Here is a 16,054-nt window from a genome sequence, read left to right on the forward strand (position 1 = left end):
CTCTCACATTGCAAATCAAATCCTATACCGCGTTTGCTGTTTCCACATTTCAAAATGTATCGTTTTTACAAATGAACTCGCCGTCAACTTCCTCGGACATGTTATCGTTTCAATGAAACCGCCCACTTTTGATCAAGATGATGTAAAACGGACAAGTCGAGCATCTCCGCCTCGAAGGCGTCGTCGCTCCCCTTATTCTGATCTTTTGATAGCTCGATTCTATATACTGGCGCCTACTTGCGTGGAGGAGGGAAGGGAAAACACAGATTAGCAGCCTCTTTGTACAGCGAAGATGGTTCGGCTCTATTACTTGGGAACGTCAGTGGAGCACGACGGCAAGACAATAATAATTAAGCTGTGTCTTTATTGCCACGTGGGTAACCTTGCACAAGCATTTAAATCATTATTGCTTTATGGTTAGAAGCACAGAGATCGATGCTGCACACGCGGATAACCATGAAGCCATTTAAGATTCAAGCTCGGGAAAGGGTTTGCACTTTTGCCCCCGTAGACATTCGATTCTACGGCAAGCGCTGCTTATTAAGGTCAATAGATAAACGAGAGAGTGTGAAACACAAACCTACAGATGGTTTCGGAAGAGTGGAGTCGGATCAGGAGTGCTACATTGAATATTGGAAAACGAGAGAAATCCGCAGGCGTATTACAGGAGTCAAACATCACAATGACTTCTGGGTACGGGTTATGAAAGGCATTTCTCAAAACTGCATAATACCGTTCGAATATTGTTGAGAAACTGTCAACAACGGGATGCTACAAATCTTCAGAGGAACATCTGAAACTGCAAACCCCGGCTTCCGCGGTAGCAGGCCTTCGCGGCTCGATTTTTGTTCTTTTCTTTTTTGTCTTTTGTCTCACGACATTAAAAACTGACGCCGCCAAACAGCCGGCCGCATCAGTATCACTCCGTAGTTCTCCTTTCCTCGCTCTGGATCACAACGCAAGCACGTTTTTTTTGTTTTTTTTTTGTCTCCCATCAATTTGAAAGTGTCCGCTCCGAATACTGCCGGAATACTCTTAAGGCTGATACCTGCGACCGAATTTTTTTGCTTTTTGCCGTTATTGTTTGCGTGCGCGCAGCATGTCATCCGTTCCCCACCCACTCAGGGCAAGACAGCCGCACATCGGCCGTCCGCGGAGGGGGGTAAACAGTCGCCGGCGCTCACGGCTCACATCCCCTTTTCTCATCACCGAGCCGCTGGGCAAAACTCTCGGTGCAATAGCTCTCGCTGTAGTTTGTCCCGCCACTTCCTCTAACATCCCGGACTGAAACGGGACCACCGGCGACAAGCTATTTCACACCTTTACAGAGGGGGGGAAATGCAGGAGTTAGCTAATTCCAGGCGGTTTCATGCTAGGTTTATTTTTTTGCATTTAGAAAAATATCCATTGAGTCGTCCGAGAGGCATTAACATCACGAGATTAAACGTCACATGTGGCGCATTTTCAAATTTTTGGACGGAAATCAACATGTGCCCGGAAACGGCCGTACCGCAGTTAGTGATCGAACCTTGACTGATATTGTTTTGTCGGAAAGCGAGAGATACGGTTGTTGAAGACGATGGATGTGCACTAAAAGGATCAGGAGCAAGTGGACAGCGTGGTGTCCACCTCTTCTGAGGGGCGTTTGGTTTCCAGGGGGGTGAGGGAAGGATTCAGCAGGAAGCCCTGATAAAACCATCAATGCTCACCCCCCCTCCCCTGAGGCCAAAGAGGCAGGGGCTGGGGGTCGCGTGTGAAGACTGTAACCCACGGGATCTCCACTCACATGACCGAGCAGCTCTTGGTCTTCTCCTTCTTGAAGGTGGAGGAGAGCAAATCCGATTTGCTGGGCAGGTGGAGGAGTCTTTTAGAGAGGCGGCGGGTGGGGCTGGGCTTCGGGAGAGGCTGCAACTTGTTGATGCAGGCCATCGCTGCAGTGCGGAACACGCTGTGGATGCTCTTCTCCGAGGTGAACGCCGAGCACTCCAGGTACGCTTCTGCACCCAGCTGCTTGGCCATGGCAGAACCCTGGAATATAAATCACACGGTGAACAGGGCTTTCCTTCAGTTTAAAAATTAGGGGAATGAAACCCTCTTTTCCTGGTTATGGAAGGGAAACTCATTCACTTTGTGGGATTCTTATCTGATGATTCCCAAAAAAAATGACTCATAATTCTGCTTCATTAAACAACACTAAGCATTCTGATGGTCTGTGCGAAATATAGAATAGCCGTTTCCCGTGGTTTGGACTCGTCCATATGAGAAAAAAAAAGACATTTTTAAATGATGCGTTACCTTTTTACATGAAATCGCTATCACCCACCTGCTCGTAAGTGATCGGAGTCTGTTTCTGATTGGACAATTCCATCAGCGTGCAGACGTCGGTGCGCAGGTCGGTCTTACAACCTATGAGAAGGATGCGCGTGCTCGGGCAGAAGTCCAGGATCTCGGTTTTCCACTGCGGATGAAAAGTCACAATATTTCCATCAGCGCGATTTCCTGAAATCAGCAAGCGGGATTCGAAAGAACGGCTGAGATCAACAATGTGACACAATAGGTGTGTGACTCACGCGAAATCATAAACAATTACCTTTTTCAAGCTGCTGTCGACGGTATCCGGGCGACTGATGTCAAAACACAGCAAAACCGCATCAGAGTCACTGTAGCACAGGGGCCTCACATTGTCGTAGTACGGAGAACCTTTAGACAGCAGAAAAACAACAATTACTTACAAGGATCTGACACAAGTAACTTTTGGTTGTGTGTCTCCATCATGAACTGCTGGGTGGCGTGTGAAGCTGTCTAATTTTTGCCTAACAAGAAAAAAAAAAAAACAACATAAAAAGCCGTTTAATAATTTTTTTTTTTGCAGCCAGGACAAAAAAAAAATCCTGTATTTATCATTGAGTTTATGCTGGATTTAATCGTTGTCCGCCTCTACAGGTCAATTTAAGAACTTAATTTAAAATGATAAAGTAGCTCCATAGATGTTACATGTTTAAAATAATTAACTACTTAGCGCTTGGACATTTACGGCAAGGTTATTACATAACTGGATTTCCATCTATTAACTTATTAAGTGTTAAGTGTGACTAGCAATAGAGCAGTCAGGTGCCGATACAAACATTTAATAGGAATCCGGTCGCAATTTTAAAACACTGAATAGATACTCAAAAAATGTCTCTGGTGAGGCATGATGAAAGAAGAGCTTCTTTTTTTTCCCAAAGTAGGAATTTGCATCGAAAAATGTTTTTGCCTTTGTGATTCAGGCTTGTCACAATTTGATTTCAAGCGAAAGTGCGGTGAGGTATTCTTTTTATCCAGCAGGCGGTTGGTCGGGGGGGAGAAATGGTGAACAGGCAGTAGAATTGCATCGCAGGAGGATACAGCTGCAGGGATTATGTGAAATGGGTATCACTTCCCCCGCTGAGCCTCACATTGCTGTCCCTGAAACTGCCCCTTTCCTACTCCTATATCTTTTGGTGGCATTTCAGAGGGAGAGAAGATGACAATCAAGAACTAAATCCTCATTGATCTTCTCTTGCAGTAGATTACGCAAGTGGAATGGTGGGGTTGGCAGACGCTCCCACTCATGCTCAGAATCCTTAAGTAAGCCACCCACCCCCCCAAAAATCCTCCGCTCGGCGCGCAATACTTCCAGTCTTTCTGTTACCACAGCAACAGCCTTGGAACCCACCATCTACATCAGGCACTCCTCCCACCTCGACTTTCCTTAACTGCCAATCAATCATTTTACACCACACACTGCCCACCCACTCACTGTTGGGGATATTCCTCTGTTCTGCAACAAACAAACACTGCACCTTTTTTTTTTTTTTTTTTTTTTTTTTTAAATGTGGCAACAGCCAGGAGGTGAACACAATGTATCACGAGTTGAAAGAGAAGAGGAACAACTCAACGGGATTAACATGTTTACCTCGGGCTCCGCGCGAATCTGAGAGGGGACTCGGTCTTCCCTTCGCAAAGCCGCAGATAACAAAACCAATCTATGTAATCGCTCATTAGACGATACACAATCATCCTAATTGATTTGCACTGTCGAGAGCCCGTGCATAGGGAGAAAACGCGCGCGCAAAAAAAAAGAAAGCACACACCACGCGAATGTGTGCATATAGATCACTTTCATGAATACTTAATGATTTTTCCGCATTATCAAAGGGTAAAACTAAATTTGCCAGCTGCCGGGCTCTGTGAGTAGAATAATGACAAGCTGTGATGAAATTCCTCCGGGCTCAATGTCCTGAGGAGAGTAAACATTGCTGTTGAAGAACAAAGACTAACACTTGTTATATCTTAACTCTGCTTGTGTGTATTTTGAGTAAAAAAAAAAAAAAAAAAAAAAAATCACATTTGTCTTCTGTTAACTAGTAATAACATGGATTAAGTACGATTTGTATGTCTATGTTTTTACAGTGACATCAGATGCCGACGCCTCAGGAACGCATATTAAATTATTGCTTTTAACTCCATTTACACCTGGGACCCGAGTAGAAAAAAAAAAGACGACACTCATCCGCGAGACGACTCTGTGTTTGCTTACTGTGAAAACTGACACACATTAAATTCAAAACAATTAGCACCGTTGGGATGATGAGTCTGCTCGAGTGACTGTGTGTGTGTGTGTGTGCGTGCGTGTTTGTGTTTTCACAGCAGCGAGGTATCTCATAGGAAGGTCAGACACAGACCGCTCTTTAATTCTCCTGCAAGGGGTAATCGCACGGCCGGGAAACCCGGGTGTGAGTTCGCATTAAATGACCACTGATGTGAATGCACGGATCGATGGAAGGCGACACGGGGGGTCCGAGAGCTCCCGCAATTAAAGGTGACAAATTACTTTATCCGCCAGGAGGAGAGGAGAATAGAGGGACATCTATCTCAGGTTCCCTTTTTGTATCCCTCTACTTGGGGGAGGCAACACCTCCATGTATAACAAAGACAAAGCAACTTTGGATTCTTATTTCAGTAAAAATTATCATGCACAATTCCACCAGTGTTTGTACCGCCGAATATGATATCAGAGCAAGATGCCATTTATGAGGGGCAATTTTTGTGAACCCAAACTATTGGAGAAATGTACTTAAATCAAGAAATTACCACAAAATCTGCATGAATGTATCAAAAGAATTGTTCAAAGTGACAGAAAAAAGGTGTGGCAAGGCAGCGCAGTGGTTAACGCTGGAGCCTCACAGCAAGATTTGCGATTTGCCTGGTGCGATTTGCACGTTCTCCCCGTGTCTGCATGGGTTTCCTCCAAGTTCTTCAGTTTCCACAGGGTTTTCCTCACACATAAGCAGTCCAAAAACACGCAGGAAGGCCACACGAGACCCTACGTGACCCAGATGTGTGACTCAGGGAATAAATGGTTGTTTGCCTTCCGAGGTGAACCCAACGAGCTACTAGTTCCCCTCCGTTGAATAATATAGATAACAAATGAATGACGGTGGAATAAGCGTAGATCGACTAGTGGATTGCTAAAATTGTCAAGGAGCCGCAGGGAAATGAGAAAGAAATGGCCTTAAAATGAAAACTAGAAAATTGACAGAGCTGGGAAATGAATATCTTGTCGTTTTCTGTCAACTGAAAACGCATCAACTTGTAACTGTTTGACAAACAGGTAAATTCAAAGGGAAGTAAATTTTTCTTCAGTCTAAAATGGTCAGAATTGAAAAAAAAAAAAGCAGCTTCTAAATATTCTGATATATATTTAATGCACAAAACCAACCAAACAAAGAGATGCTATTTTCGAGTACTACACTCTATTTGGCTCGGGCAGAACAAGCCCATCAGGATTCTGCCTTTAGCTGTTTATGTTATGGCGCGAAAAAAAAAAAAAAAAAAAAAAAAAAAATCGTGGAAGCGAAGAGGAGTGAAAGCGTGAACGTCACCTGCTTTCCCCGCCGTAACGAGACGGAGGGGTTCGGCTGACAAACGCACACGCGGTCAGCAAATGAGGCCCGTCTCCGTCTTTCTTTGCCACAACGGCATCCCTCCACAACAGATGGAGAGTTTCTGAGGCATGAAATGCGGAGAACGAGCCCGACTAAACGGGGAACGGGAGGAAATAAACCATCATAACCAAAATTCCTGCGGTGGAGCACGATTCCAAGCCGTCTCGTTGGTGCGGCGCCTGAAGCGAAGTGCCGGCGTGGAAATTGGGCCAATGGAGAAGTAGGCCTCGCCTTCCCGAGACAACGGGACTACAGCGGCGCGTACAGGTGGGGGATGGGGGGGAAATAACGTGCACGGGGGTGAGAGTGTGGGTGTATTTTCTGCGCATGTCTGCAAAAAGTGGGTTCCTCTTCATCATTAGCGCGCAGACTCCTCTCTGACAGCAAAAATGTAGGGGTCAGACAGATTAATGATCGAAAGATGGGATGATTCACAGATTTGGGGAGGAGAGCAGCCCTGCCCCTCCACCCACGCTCAGCCAGCTGGGAGCGGCGCTGCCTTCACTGCAGTCACGGATTGGGAGATAATATAGTTATATAAACTGTACGACGCCGGAAACGTGTCCGCTGGTACGCATGAGGGCGTTTCTACGCCGGTCAAGCCAACACACTGCGCCTCAGAGTGACACGCGGCACGGAGGAGACTAATCGTAATTTTCGAAATCTCTCGTAATGGACCATCTGTCTGCGAGCCATCGTTGACAGAATGCTGATGAGCCAATTCGATGAATGTTAGAAACCATAATTTATTGCACATCAGCATATGTTTAATTAAAGTTTTGCATGGGACTAAAATCTTGAAAAAAAGAAGGCATGAAAATAAAACTAGGGTTAAGGAATGGATTTTAACCCTAACGACTATTAACAGCATGGGAGTAAAGTAATTAAGTGTAAAGTATTTTTAGCATCTAAAAATTTGTCACAGAAACCAAAGCCTCATTTACACAAAAACACATCTATATATATATATACTATATATGTCAATGTACATAGCCACTTCACCTGGTGCTCCGAAACCATATAAGGCCTCATTTACACAAACACATATATATACTATATATGTCAATGTACATGTATAGCTATATAGCCACTTCACCTGGTGCTCCGAAACCATATAAGGCCACTTTATGGAAAAATGCCACATTATTACATCTCGCTTAAGAGAAACAATTCAAAACAAGTGGTAAAATGTTAATATCATTATTGTCTATTAATCCTGCCTGTCTTACACTGAGTTTCCTATTAGCATAGATGGATACTGAATTTGTTCCAGATCCATCCCATTCATGGGTCAGACAAGAGATAATATATACAGTATCATCTCATACTCAAAGGCTTTATCAGCAATATCCTTCAACCTCAAATAAATTACCGACTTACACAATAACAAGATTCTTAAGTCACTATTCATGAGTTATAGGCGGTGGATATTCGCCCCCCCTCTTCCCCATATCCGCGATCAAACCGGGCTGATTAAAGCAAAGGATTGATTTTTGTCTGTGAATCCATGGCAGGGCTCGGAGAAGGAGGCGCCTGCAGCGAGGAGCTGGAGATCAGGTCAGACAAATCAATGGAGGGAAGTCTTGATAATGAGGAGAACCCTTCAGTGAAGAGGAGCTGCAGTGACACAACTCCTCAAAATTAGAAATAAAAAAACAATAAGAACAGGTGAAGCTATGACATATGAATAACTCTTGTGCCTGCTGGGCTGCAGCCCATCGCCAGAAAGCTGGGGACGATTCTTTGAGAGCCATTAGTGAGGAAAACCTCTGTCTGTGTGTGTGTGTGTGTGTGTGTGTGTGTGGGCGGGGGGCTGTTATGTAACTTCTGAACCTGTTTAAAATAAAATGCAATTGATTACTTTGAGATCAATGCTATCTGGAAAAAAAAGCGCTACACATTTATTTAACCCCGCTCCTTATTTTTTCCTCTATCCCAGCATGTTTTGGCTCCTCCTGATAAAAACCCAACTGAGCCAAATCAGCAGGAGACTGATGAAAGGAAGGGGTGTGTCAGTAATGGCGAATGTACGGCACTTAGGGATACAAATACGGAGCCGAGCAGCGACGCTGACGGATTCAAAGGTGAAAAGAGCTCAAAAAGTAACAGAGAGTAAAGAAGAAACCCGTCAGAGTCACTGGTTAAGTGAGAAAGGGGCGGCTCGGTGCTCCTATTCAGTCTTAATCCCCTGCATCATGTTGTTAGAGTGGCTGACCTGAGGCAGCATATGGAGGCAAATGCAGGTCACTGGAGTTTCTGAGCTGCCATGTGTCTGTCTGTGCCAAGAAAAAAAATTAAAAAAAAAACAAAAAAACCCCAAACCTTCCTATCTGTGCAGCACCCTCCATCGCCCGGCACCGGTCCCACTCCTGCTGGCCTTGCCAAAGGTCCATAGTCTGGGATTAAAACCCCAGGATTTTGGTCTGAGAAGGGAATTAACGGACCACATTCCTATTGATGCTTTTCAATAATAAGAGAAAAATATCAGACAAGAAAGTGCATCATCTGGCACCGGCGGGTGTGTTACATAAAGGCTGTTGCACAGGCAAACACACACACACCTGCCGTTGTTTCTCCGCCACCGTGACCCGGTGCTCATTTGAACGGACGGCGTCGCGGGCCGAGTGAAAGGACCGGCGTGCGGCGAGCGAGGGAGGAATCAAACAGGTGCTGCAGACCCGTGTTCATAATATTCAGGTCAAGCCAGTGAGTGGCAGATCCCCAGGGATACACACCCTGACACATTGACCCTCTTTTTCACGCTCGGCGTAAATGAACATATGATGCTCCACGTCAGGGGGGGAAAAAAAAAAAAAAAAAAAACAATAAAAAAAAAATTCAAGCAGCGATGCGTAATAATCACTCCCTCTCAGGCTGGATTTAACATCAGATACAGGAATGCTGCAGTGGATGCGTTTGAGATCCATCAATTCCTGCCACATGCAAGCGTAGAAATTCATCAGCTGACATTTGGGCAACTCCAAAGATAACTGCAAAATGCTCATTTTAAATATCTTTTTTTACAGCAACAGGCGCTTTAAATAAGCCCCCACCCCCACCCCTCCACCTTTCAGGGTTTATGTAACTTGACGCCGCCATCGACAGTCATTACCTGAAGGAAAATATGGACATTTGAATCTACGGGAGGAATTTCCAGGGAACAAATGGTGCATATCTTGTTTGCACGTCACATTCAAAGCACATCCCCTCGCATGGAAAGTGTCAGGGTGAAAAAGGTGAGCGCTCACCTGAAGTGTCCCACAGACTCAGCTCCACTCTCTGCTCCTCCAGCTCCAGACATGCTGTGTAGTTTTCAAACACAGTGGGCACGTAGGTCTGCAAGAGGTGGACACACACACACACACACACACACACAACCAGCAACATGCTGCCATCAGAGGAGAGGTGTCTGCCAATAAATAGCTGGAAAGAAAGCTATCCATTGTTTTTTTTTTTTCTTTTTTTTACCGCAACGGGAAATATCTGTTGATTTTGAATAATAAACCGAGTACAAACAGCGAGGGAATGCGGATCAATTAATCATTTTAATCGCTGCAGCCCGAGGGAAACACTACAGTGCAGGCTAGGGGGGTGTGATGTGCAGGGGAAAGGGGAAGGGGTTGCTTCTAAATGAGCCGTTTGCTTTTTTTTTTTTTTTGAAAATAAAACAGTAGAAGCCGATGCAATTTAGAAGAAGTATTTTTTTCTTTTTTTTTTTTTTTCGCATGAAAACTGTAACTAGCTGCAAGGGAGGCGGTGGAGGGTGTGGGGGGGGGGGCGTCCCCCTTCCCTCCTTGAAACATTCAGAGACTTCATGACAACACATCGATCTGAACAGGATTCACACATTTATGCTTTATTTTTTAAATATATATATATGTATAGCTGTATGAATAAAATTAAAAATAAAATCCTCATCACACCTCACCTCGGGGTAACAATCCTTCGCCAGGACTTGCAACATCGCCGTTTTTCCGCATTGAACGTCTCCCACCAGAACCAGTTTACACCTCACCACCAGCGGCTGAGCGTTTCTCCTTTCCTTCATGATGCCAGAAAAAAACTCCAGAAATCGCTCAAAAAAAAGCACGAGTTGGAAGAAGAAGAAAAAGAGAGGGGAGGGGGAAGGTCCACGCGTTTCCGTGCGTCCCGGTGCCGCGCGCTACAAGGATGCCCGCAGTTGAACTGATTGAATTTGCCACTGCGGCTCTTTATACAGGCGGGAGGCAGCCAATGGCAGCGCTGCATCCCACAGCCTTCACTGCACACCACACTGCCTGCATTTTAATAAAATAAAATAAAATAAAATAAAATAAAATAAAATAAAATAAAATAAAATAAAATAAAATACAAATAAAAATAAAAATAAACATATGTTAATTTAATTTGATTTCATATTACTTAAACTTGTTTTTATTTTAATTTATTTGAAAGTAGAGAGTTCATTTGTTAACCCCCACTGGATTTACTGGACATTGTGTTCAGTTGTGTCAAACATGGTTCACATGGAGATAGATAGATAGATAGATAGATAGATAGATAGATAGATAGATAGATAGATAGATAGATAGATAGATGAAAAGATGGATGGATGAAAAGATGATAGATAGATAGATAGATAGATAGATAGATAGATAGATAGATAGATAGATAGATAGATAGATAGATAGATAGATAGATAGATAGATAGATAGATAGATAGATAGATAGATAGAATAAGAAATGATAAGGGCAGCAGTAACACAGCATACACTAAACTAGGCAGAGCACTAGGAACATACTATTCATATGGGAATAGAAATGGGAGTTACCTGAAGAACAATGTTGAAATCTCCTTGTTGTGACATGAATGTCTTCACTTGAAGATGTTTCACCCCTCATCTGTGAGGCTTCTTCAGTTCAGCAGATTTTGACAAGAATTCACCATGACCCTAAAAGACCACTCTACATATTTAAAACAAGAAATATAACATTTAAATAACCCTGCCATTGACTGGCAACCAGTCAATCCCCAGTCCCAGCTTGCGCCCGATGACAGCTGGGATAAGCTCTGGCATCCCTGAGTGCAGGATAAGCTGTAGAAGATGGATGGATGGGTGGATGGATGGATGGATGGATGGATAAAATTTGAATTATAACTGAGCTCGATATAAAATATAGGACATAAAAAGGGAAAGACCAGCATGGAAAATACATACAAGAAACTGATGAGTACTGAATGTAAATTGCAAAATAAAATATCAGGAATTCTGAGTCACATAATATGAAATACAGGTGTTGTGTTTGGCGCGTTCGCCTCAAATTAAAAAAGTTCCTGGTTAGATTCCGACAGGGACCATGCATGGGTTTCCCTTGGGTTCTCCAATTTCCTCCGAAACTGTGTGAAAACATGCAGGTGGTTCACTGGAGATCCTAAATTACCCAGACTTTTGAATGGTTGGACGAATGCTTGTATGTTATCTTTATGTGGCCTTTGATCAGTTCCCACCGCGCCCCTCGCTGCCCAATAAGCACTAAAGGCAATGACTGAATGAATGAATAGTATTGCACTTGCAGACTTCAGGGCTGTGCAGCAGTTTGTAGACTGCAGACACCGTCTCGCCTCCTGTCAAAGGCCAGACTGCGACCTGACTGATCTGATAGACTCGGCTTGCTGGATCAATAGCGTGCTATTGATGGAGGACAATGACACGAGGACCAATCCACCACGGTGGACGGATTAGTCCTTAAACCGCAGCGGTAAGTGAACAAAACGACCAAACGATGAAGCGTCAGTTCCCAAACAAGTTGAAAAGTTTGAAGGGAAATACCAGCAGCGTGAATTCGAATAACCGGCTCTGATTGAACAGTGACGTTTGCCTTCGTACAGGATGTTGCCCCCCTCCCAGATCCTCGCGCTCGGACATCAACACAGATAAGACTGGAGTTCTCTCCGGGTGACTGTTTGATGATCAAAAGGCAGAGCGGCCCGGCGGGACGTGTGAGGCCCCCTGATAGGCCAGCAGCTACAGCCGGGGTCGAGTCGGGGTTCATTCTTCTCACGTGAACCCCCCCCCGACACACAAACAGTGACTTTCACACCCTGGAAAATGACTACTCTATGGAAATGGCATGCCATTGTAAAGAAAGGGAGAATTAAAAGATAGATAGAAGTCAATTAACCCTCCTCCCAAATGTCTGGCGGCCAGTTGGCTAATTCACTTAGTGTTGTGTTTACGGTTTCCGCCCTGGCGGGTGAAGCAGGTCCCCCTGCATGCCGGGTCTCCTGTCCGATTCCACACATGCATTCTTCCCATTTTGAATGATTACAATGTCATGTATTTTCAAAGTCTCATGTACAAATTATGCACATATGACACATTATTATTAGAGATATCATTCGAGGAAAAGTGAAAGACCATGAACTCTTTCTGACCCTCCCGAGGTAAAGGCCAGGGTCTCCTCTGGTGGAAGGAGAGACAGGAGGCTATGAATAGTCATCAGACGGAAAGTGACACACTGGAATATGGCTGATACGAGGATATGGGATCACAATTGCCGAGCACGGATCAGCGCTGAAACTCTGCACCGCTGATTCCGGTGATCGCGGCGGCGTTTTGATCATTTGCGCCAACAAACAGCCGTCTGTACGACAACGCAGCCAACTGTGGCGTTCCTAACAAGAGTCTGTATTTAAACAGCAGGACCTACTTTATATCCCTGCAAGAACCCAACAGCAGATGGCGTTATATCCAGGGATTTCCAGCACATGCTTCACACATGATATCTTTGAATTTGGGATAAAGAAGACGTGTAAGACCGATCTAATCACACATGCAAGAGAGGTGGTACATTTTACATTGAATAACAACACAGTTTTCTTGGTGAAATTTCAAAGTGTAAGTCGAATATGATATTTATCTGGCTATGTCGTCCAAAATTCTGGCAAATAATTTGGTTTTAAAAAGCTCAAAGTCTCCCGCACACGATGCCTGCATGGTTTCGGAGCTGCTCCAATCCTATAATAAATTCATTCAATTCGCAGGCACAGAAGTGGGGCGATGAGCCCGTTTTTGAAGTCAAAGCGCTTCAACGCGCAGGCTTTGCGGGAGACTGAAGTCGGGAGTTTGAGCACGAGTGGCAGCATCACGTCGGAGTGATGTCACATCCTGAGCCGTAATCCGCTCTCTATAAAAAGCAATGATATTAGCTCTATCTTTTCTGCTCAGTAAGCAATATAAAGGTAAGTGTAGAGAGATGGCGCAGCGAATCATCGGGCCCTCTCCTCTGCCTTCTCTTCTTTCACACCAACTTACGCCGTGTCCCCTTTCACTCCATCCATCAGTCTCCTCTTCGGTCTTCCTCTTGGCCTCCTGCCTGGCAGTTCCAATATCAGCATCCTTCCGCACAGATGTTCACTATCCCTCTTTGCTGACAGTGACATAATGATCGCTAAATGAAAAAATGATCAAACATGCCTTCTCATAAGCCTTTCATTTAAAATTGTCAGGCAAAGTAATTCATACCCTCGGAATGTTAGGGATACCGGCGTCATAAGTTAAAATACCGTTTGGAAATAAATCTGCCATACACAGCATTTGTTTGCTGTTTGGGGGGGTTTTCAACACCTTGCTGTCAGGTTGGATTAATTATTTTATGAATGAGTTTGTTTGTCCTGCTCACTGGATGAAGGACTCGGGCTGATTTGCTGCTAATCCATATAGAAAGAGAATTACAGAGTAATTCATTAGCGGCGGAACAAGTTTAATGAATAATGTTCAATACAGCATGATTAAGAAAACATTGCGTGTAGAAAAAAAAGTCATGTTTTTCATCAATGCATTACTTTCACCGAGGCCAAACGGCAACCTGTTATCGGATGTTGGCGAGGAGAAAAAGCAGAAACTACACAAGTGTTACTTAAATGTCTTTTTTTTTAATTCCCTTTTTTTTTTCAAATGTGCTATTGACAAAGACGCACCCTGTACACATCGTCATCAGACACCGTTGGATATCATTTATCTTGTCACTTCTCTGAAACCGTGGGAAATATTGACATCATTCAATCAGACAACTTGTTCAGTACTGGAGATGGGTACAGCATAACGTTTAGTGCATTTATTGCATCATAAAGCATACATAGAAATGATAGTAGTGCAATTATACCCCATCACAACTGAGGAGATACCTTGATAGTCTCTGCTAGTGTCTTGTCAATGCTAGACTTTGTATTGCATACAGAATTTCGGCAGGTAAAACACAACAGGAGATCTTAATTATAAAAAATTGTGCTTTGGATAGCCAAAGATTTAGAAATGTTTTAAACTAAACATCAAACAAAGAGAAGGAGGCGCTAATCTATTTTTTCTTTCTTTGACAAGGTTCAATGATTTCTGTTTCATCAAGAGGAAAATTATGAATCTCAAACCTGGTCCTTCAGAAATGAATGCGGGTGCAGTGGAAGCAATCTTTACAGTGGTCTCGTGTTACTGCAGTGCATCATTTTATAAAGAGAGGAATACATATAAACACATGCTCTTTGTAGTGCTGAATATAGAATTCTGTGCCGTGACTAAAACCTTTCTACGTACATTCAGCATTTGGTACTATGTGCAGTGGTAATATCTGCATAATGAACATACAGTATGTACAATGAGGCCCTGATAACGAAAGCAAACGACTGTTGACGCAGGTCATGTCAGTGATGTGAAGATGGTCCCAGAAAGCCCTTCTGATGAAACGGGATTACAAGTATTTCATGCAAACGCAGTCGATTATTTACAAGTGTGGCATGTCGGCTGAATCGCATGGTTTTTGCACAGCGAAAGCAGGTGTGCTCACGTGCAAACTTGAGTGCTTATTGTAATCCGTCAATCACACCGCAGGCCTGCGTGGTGGCAAAATGCATGGTGCCGTCAAAAAAACAGAACAAATGGTAATGGTTTGTAAAGTTTGTATGATGCTTTGGATGGATTTGCATCAAGACATGTCACCGATCTTATTCCTGGAAATTGGTTATTAGCTAAATCTATGTGGATGCATATTTAATAGATATCCTCAAGTTTGTTTGCACAGGCAGAGATGTCGGCAGCTGATAATATTTCTAATAACAAGAGTAAACCACCAGAGGTCACCCTGCGTGTTCCTACAATCCTGCTCTGCTCATTGTTTATTTCGAGATAAAATAAGGGATGCGAGCGAGTAGGCTTAGTATATTATTTTCAAATCGAATCAGCGTCATTACTCTATTATTCATCCCTCAAGGGATGAATAATAAGGGCTAACATGTCTGCTTTAATTGTGTCTCCAGCCATAAATAAAGTATCTTGAGTTGAAAATAATATACTATTTACGATTACTGCAAATATCGTATGTAAATATGTTGATGATTCAATAACTGAATAGTTTATCACAGAAAATATCATCTGCTCAGTTCTGTAGACCACTAGTGCAGCAAAGGGTGTATACAAGGATGGACTTGTATTTATTTACTAAATATCTAATTCATACTGTACATAGAACACATGATGGTTTCAGTTATGTATGTATGTATTTATTTATAATCATCATTACTCTTTTTTTAAATGAATTGAAAATTGAAGATTTATGATGATGTCGTTACATTCCTAGCTGTGAGAAATGATGCATATAGTTTGTTGACATGTGTTTGTGCTTGTCATGCATGGGATCCGCAGAGCTATATTGGGAGCCAAGATATGAACTAGATATGATGGGATATTCACTAAAAATATAAATTTGGTAGCAATTCAAAACCTAGCACATAAATAAGGAATTAAAGTGAATATGAAAAAAAGATTAAAGATTAAACAGGGTGGCGATGGGGGGAGGGGGGTATTTTCAATTTTGTTTTTAACACCAATGACACCGTGCCATCTGCTGGAAAATATTCTGCCTCTCAGGATAAATTTGGTTAATCTGGAACGGCAGCTCACAGGAGGCTGCAAAAATGGAAGACATACGGAAAGGGTTTTCTGTCACTCTCTGCTCTTTTTGGAAAAGGGCAGGGAAAAACCTTCCTCTGGGCAACCTTTCATGGATGTGCCGTGTGTTACACTGACAGCTTTGCTACAGTACTGTATGCTAAC

At 43.3% G+C, this 16,054-nt stretch overlaps 1 protein-coding gene across 1 annotated transcript; it reads right to left on the reverse strand.

Moving 5' to 3' along the window:
• Positions 1–1,742: 1,742 nt before the first annotated feature.
• Positions 1,743–10,156, reverse strand: rnd1b (Rho family GTPase 1b). The gene is made up of 5 exons (XM_086141179.1): positions 9,898–10,156; positions 9,218–9,305; positions 2,591–2,700; positions 2,324–2,458; positions 1,743–2,028 (listed from the first exon to the last, which is right to left on the reverse strand). Exons 1-5 carry the CDS (start codon positions 10,015–10,017, stop codon positions 1,783–1,785), a joined length of 699 nt encoding a protein of 232 aa, XP_085997305.1. The 5' UTR covers positions 10,018–10,156; the 3' UTR covers positions 1,743–1,782.
• Positions 10,157–16,054: the final 5,898 nt, after the last annotated feature.

The sequence above is a fragment of the Fistularia commersonii genome, chromosome 34, assembly GCF_037954325.1.
Source record: "Fistularia commersonii isolate RoL2024-O1a breed Wild chromosome 34, RoL_Fcom_v1.0, whole genome shotgun sequence".
Taxonomy (NCBI): Eukaryota; Metazoa; Chordata; class Actinopteri; order Syngnathiformes; family Fistulariidae; genus Fistularia; species Fistularia commersonii.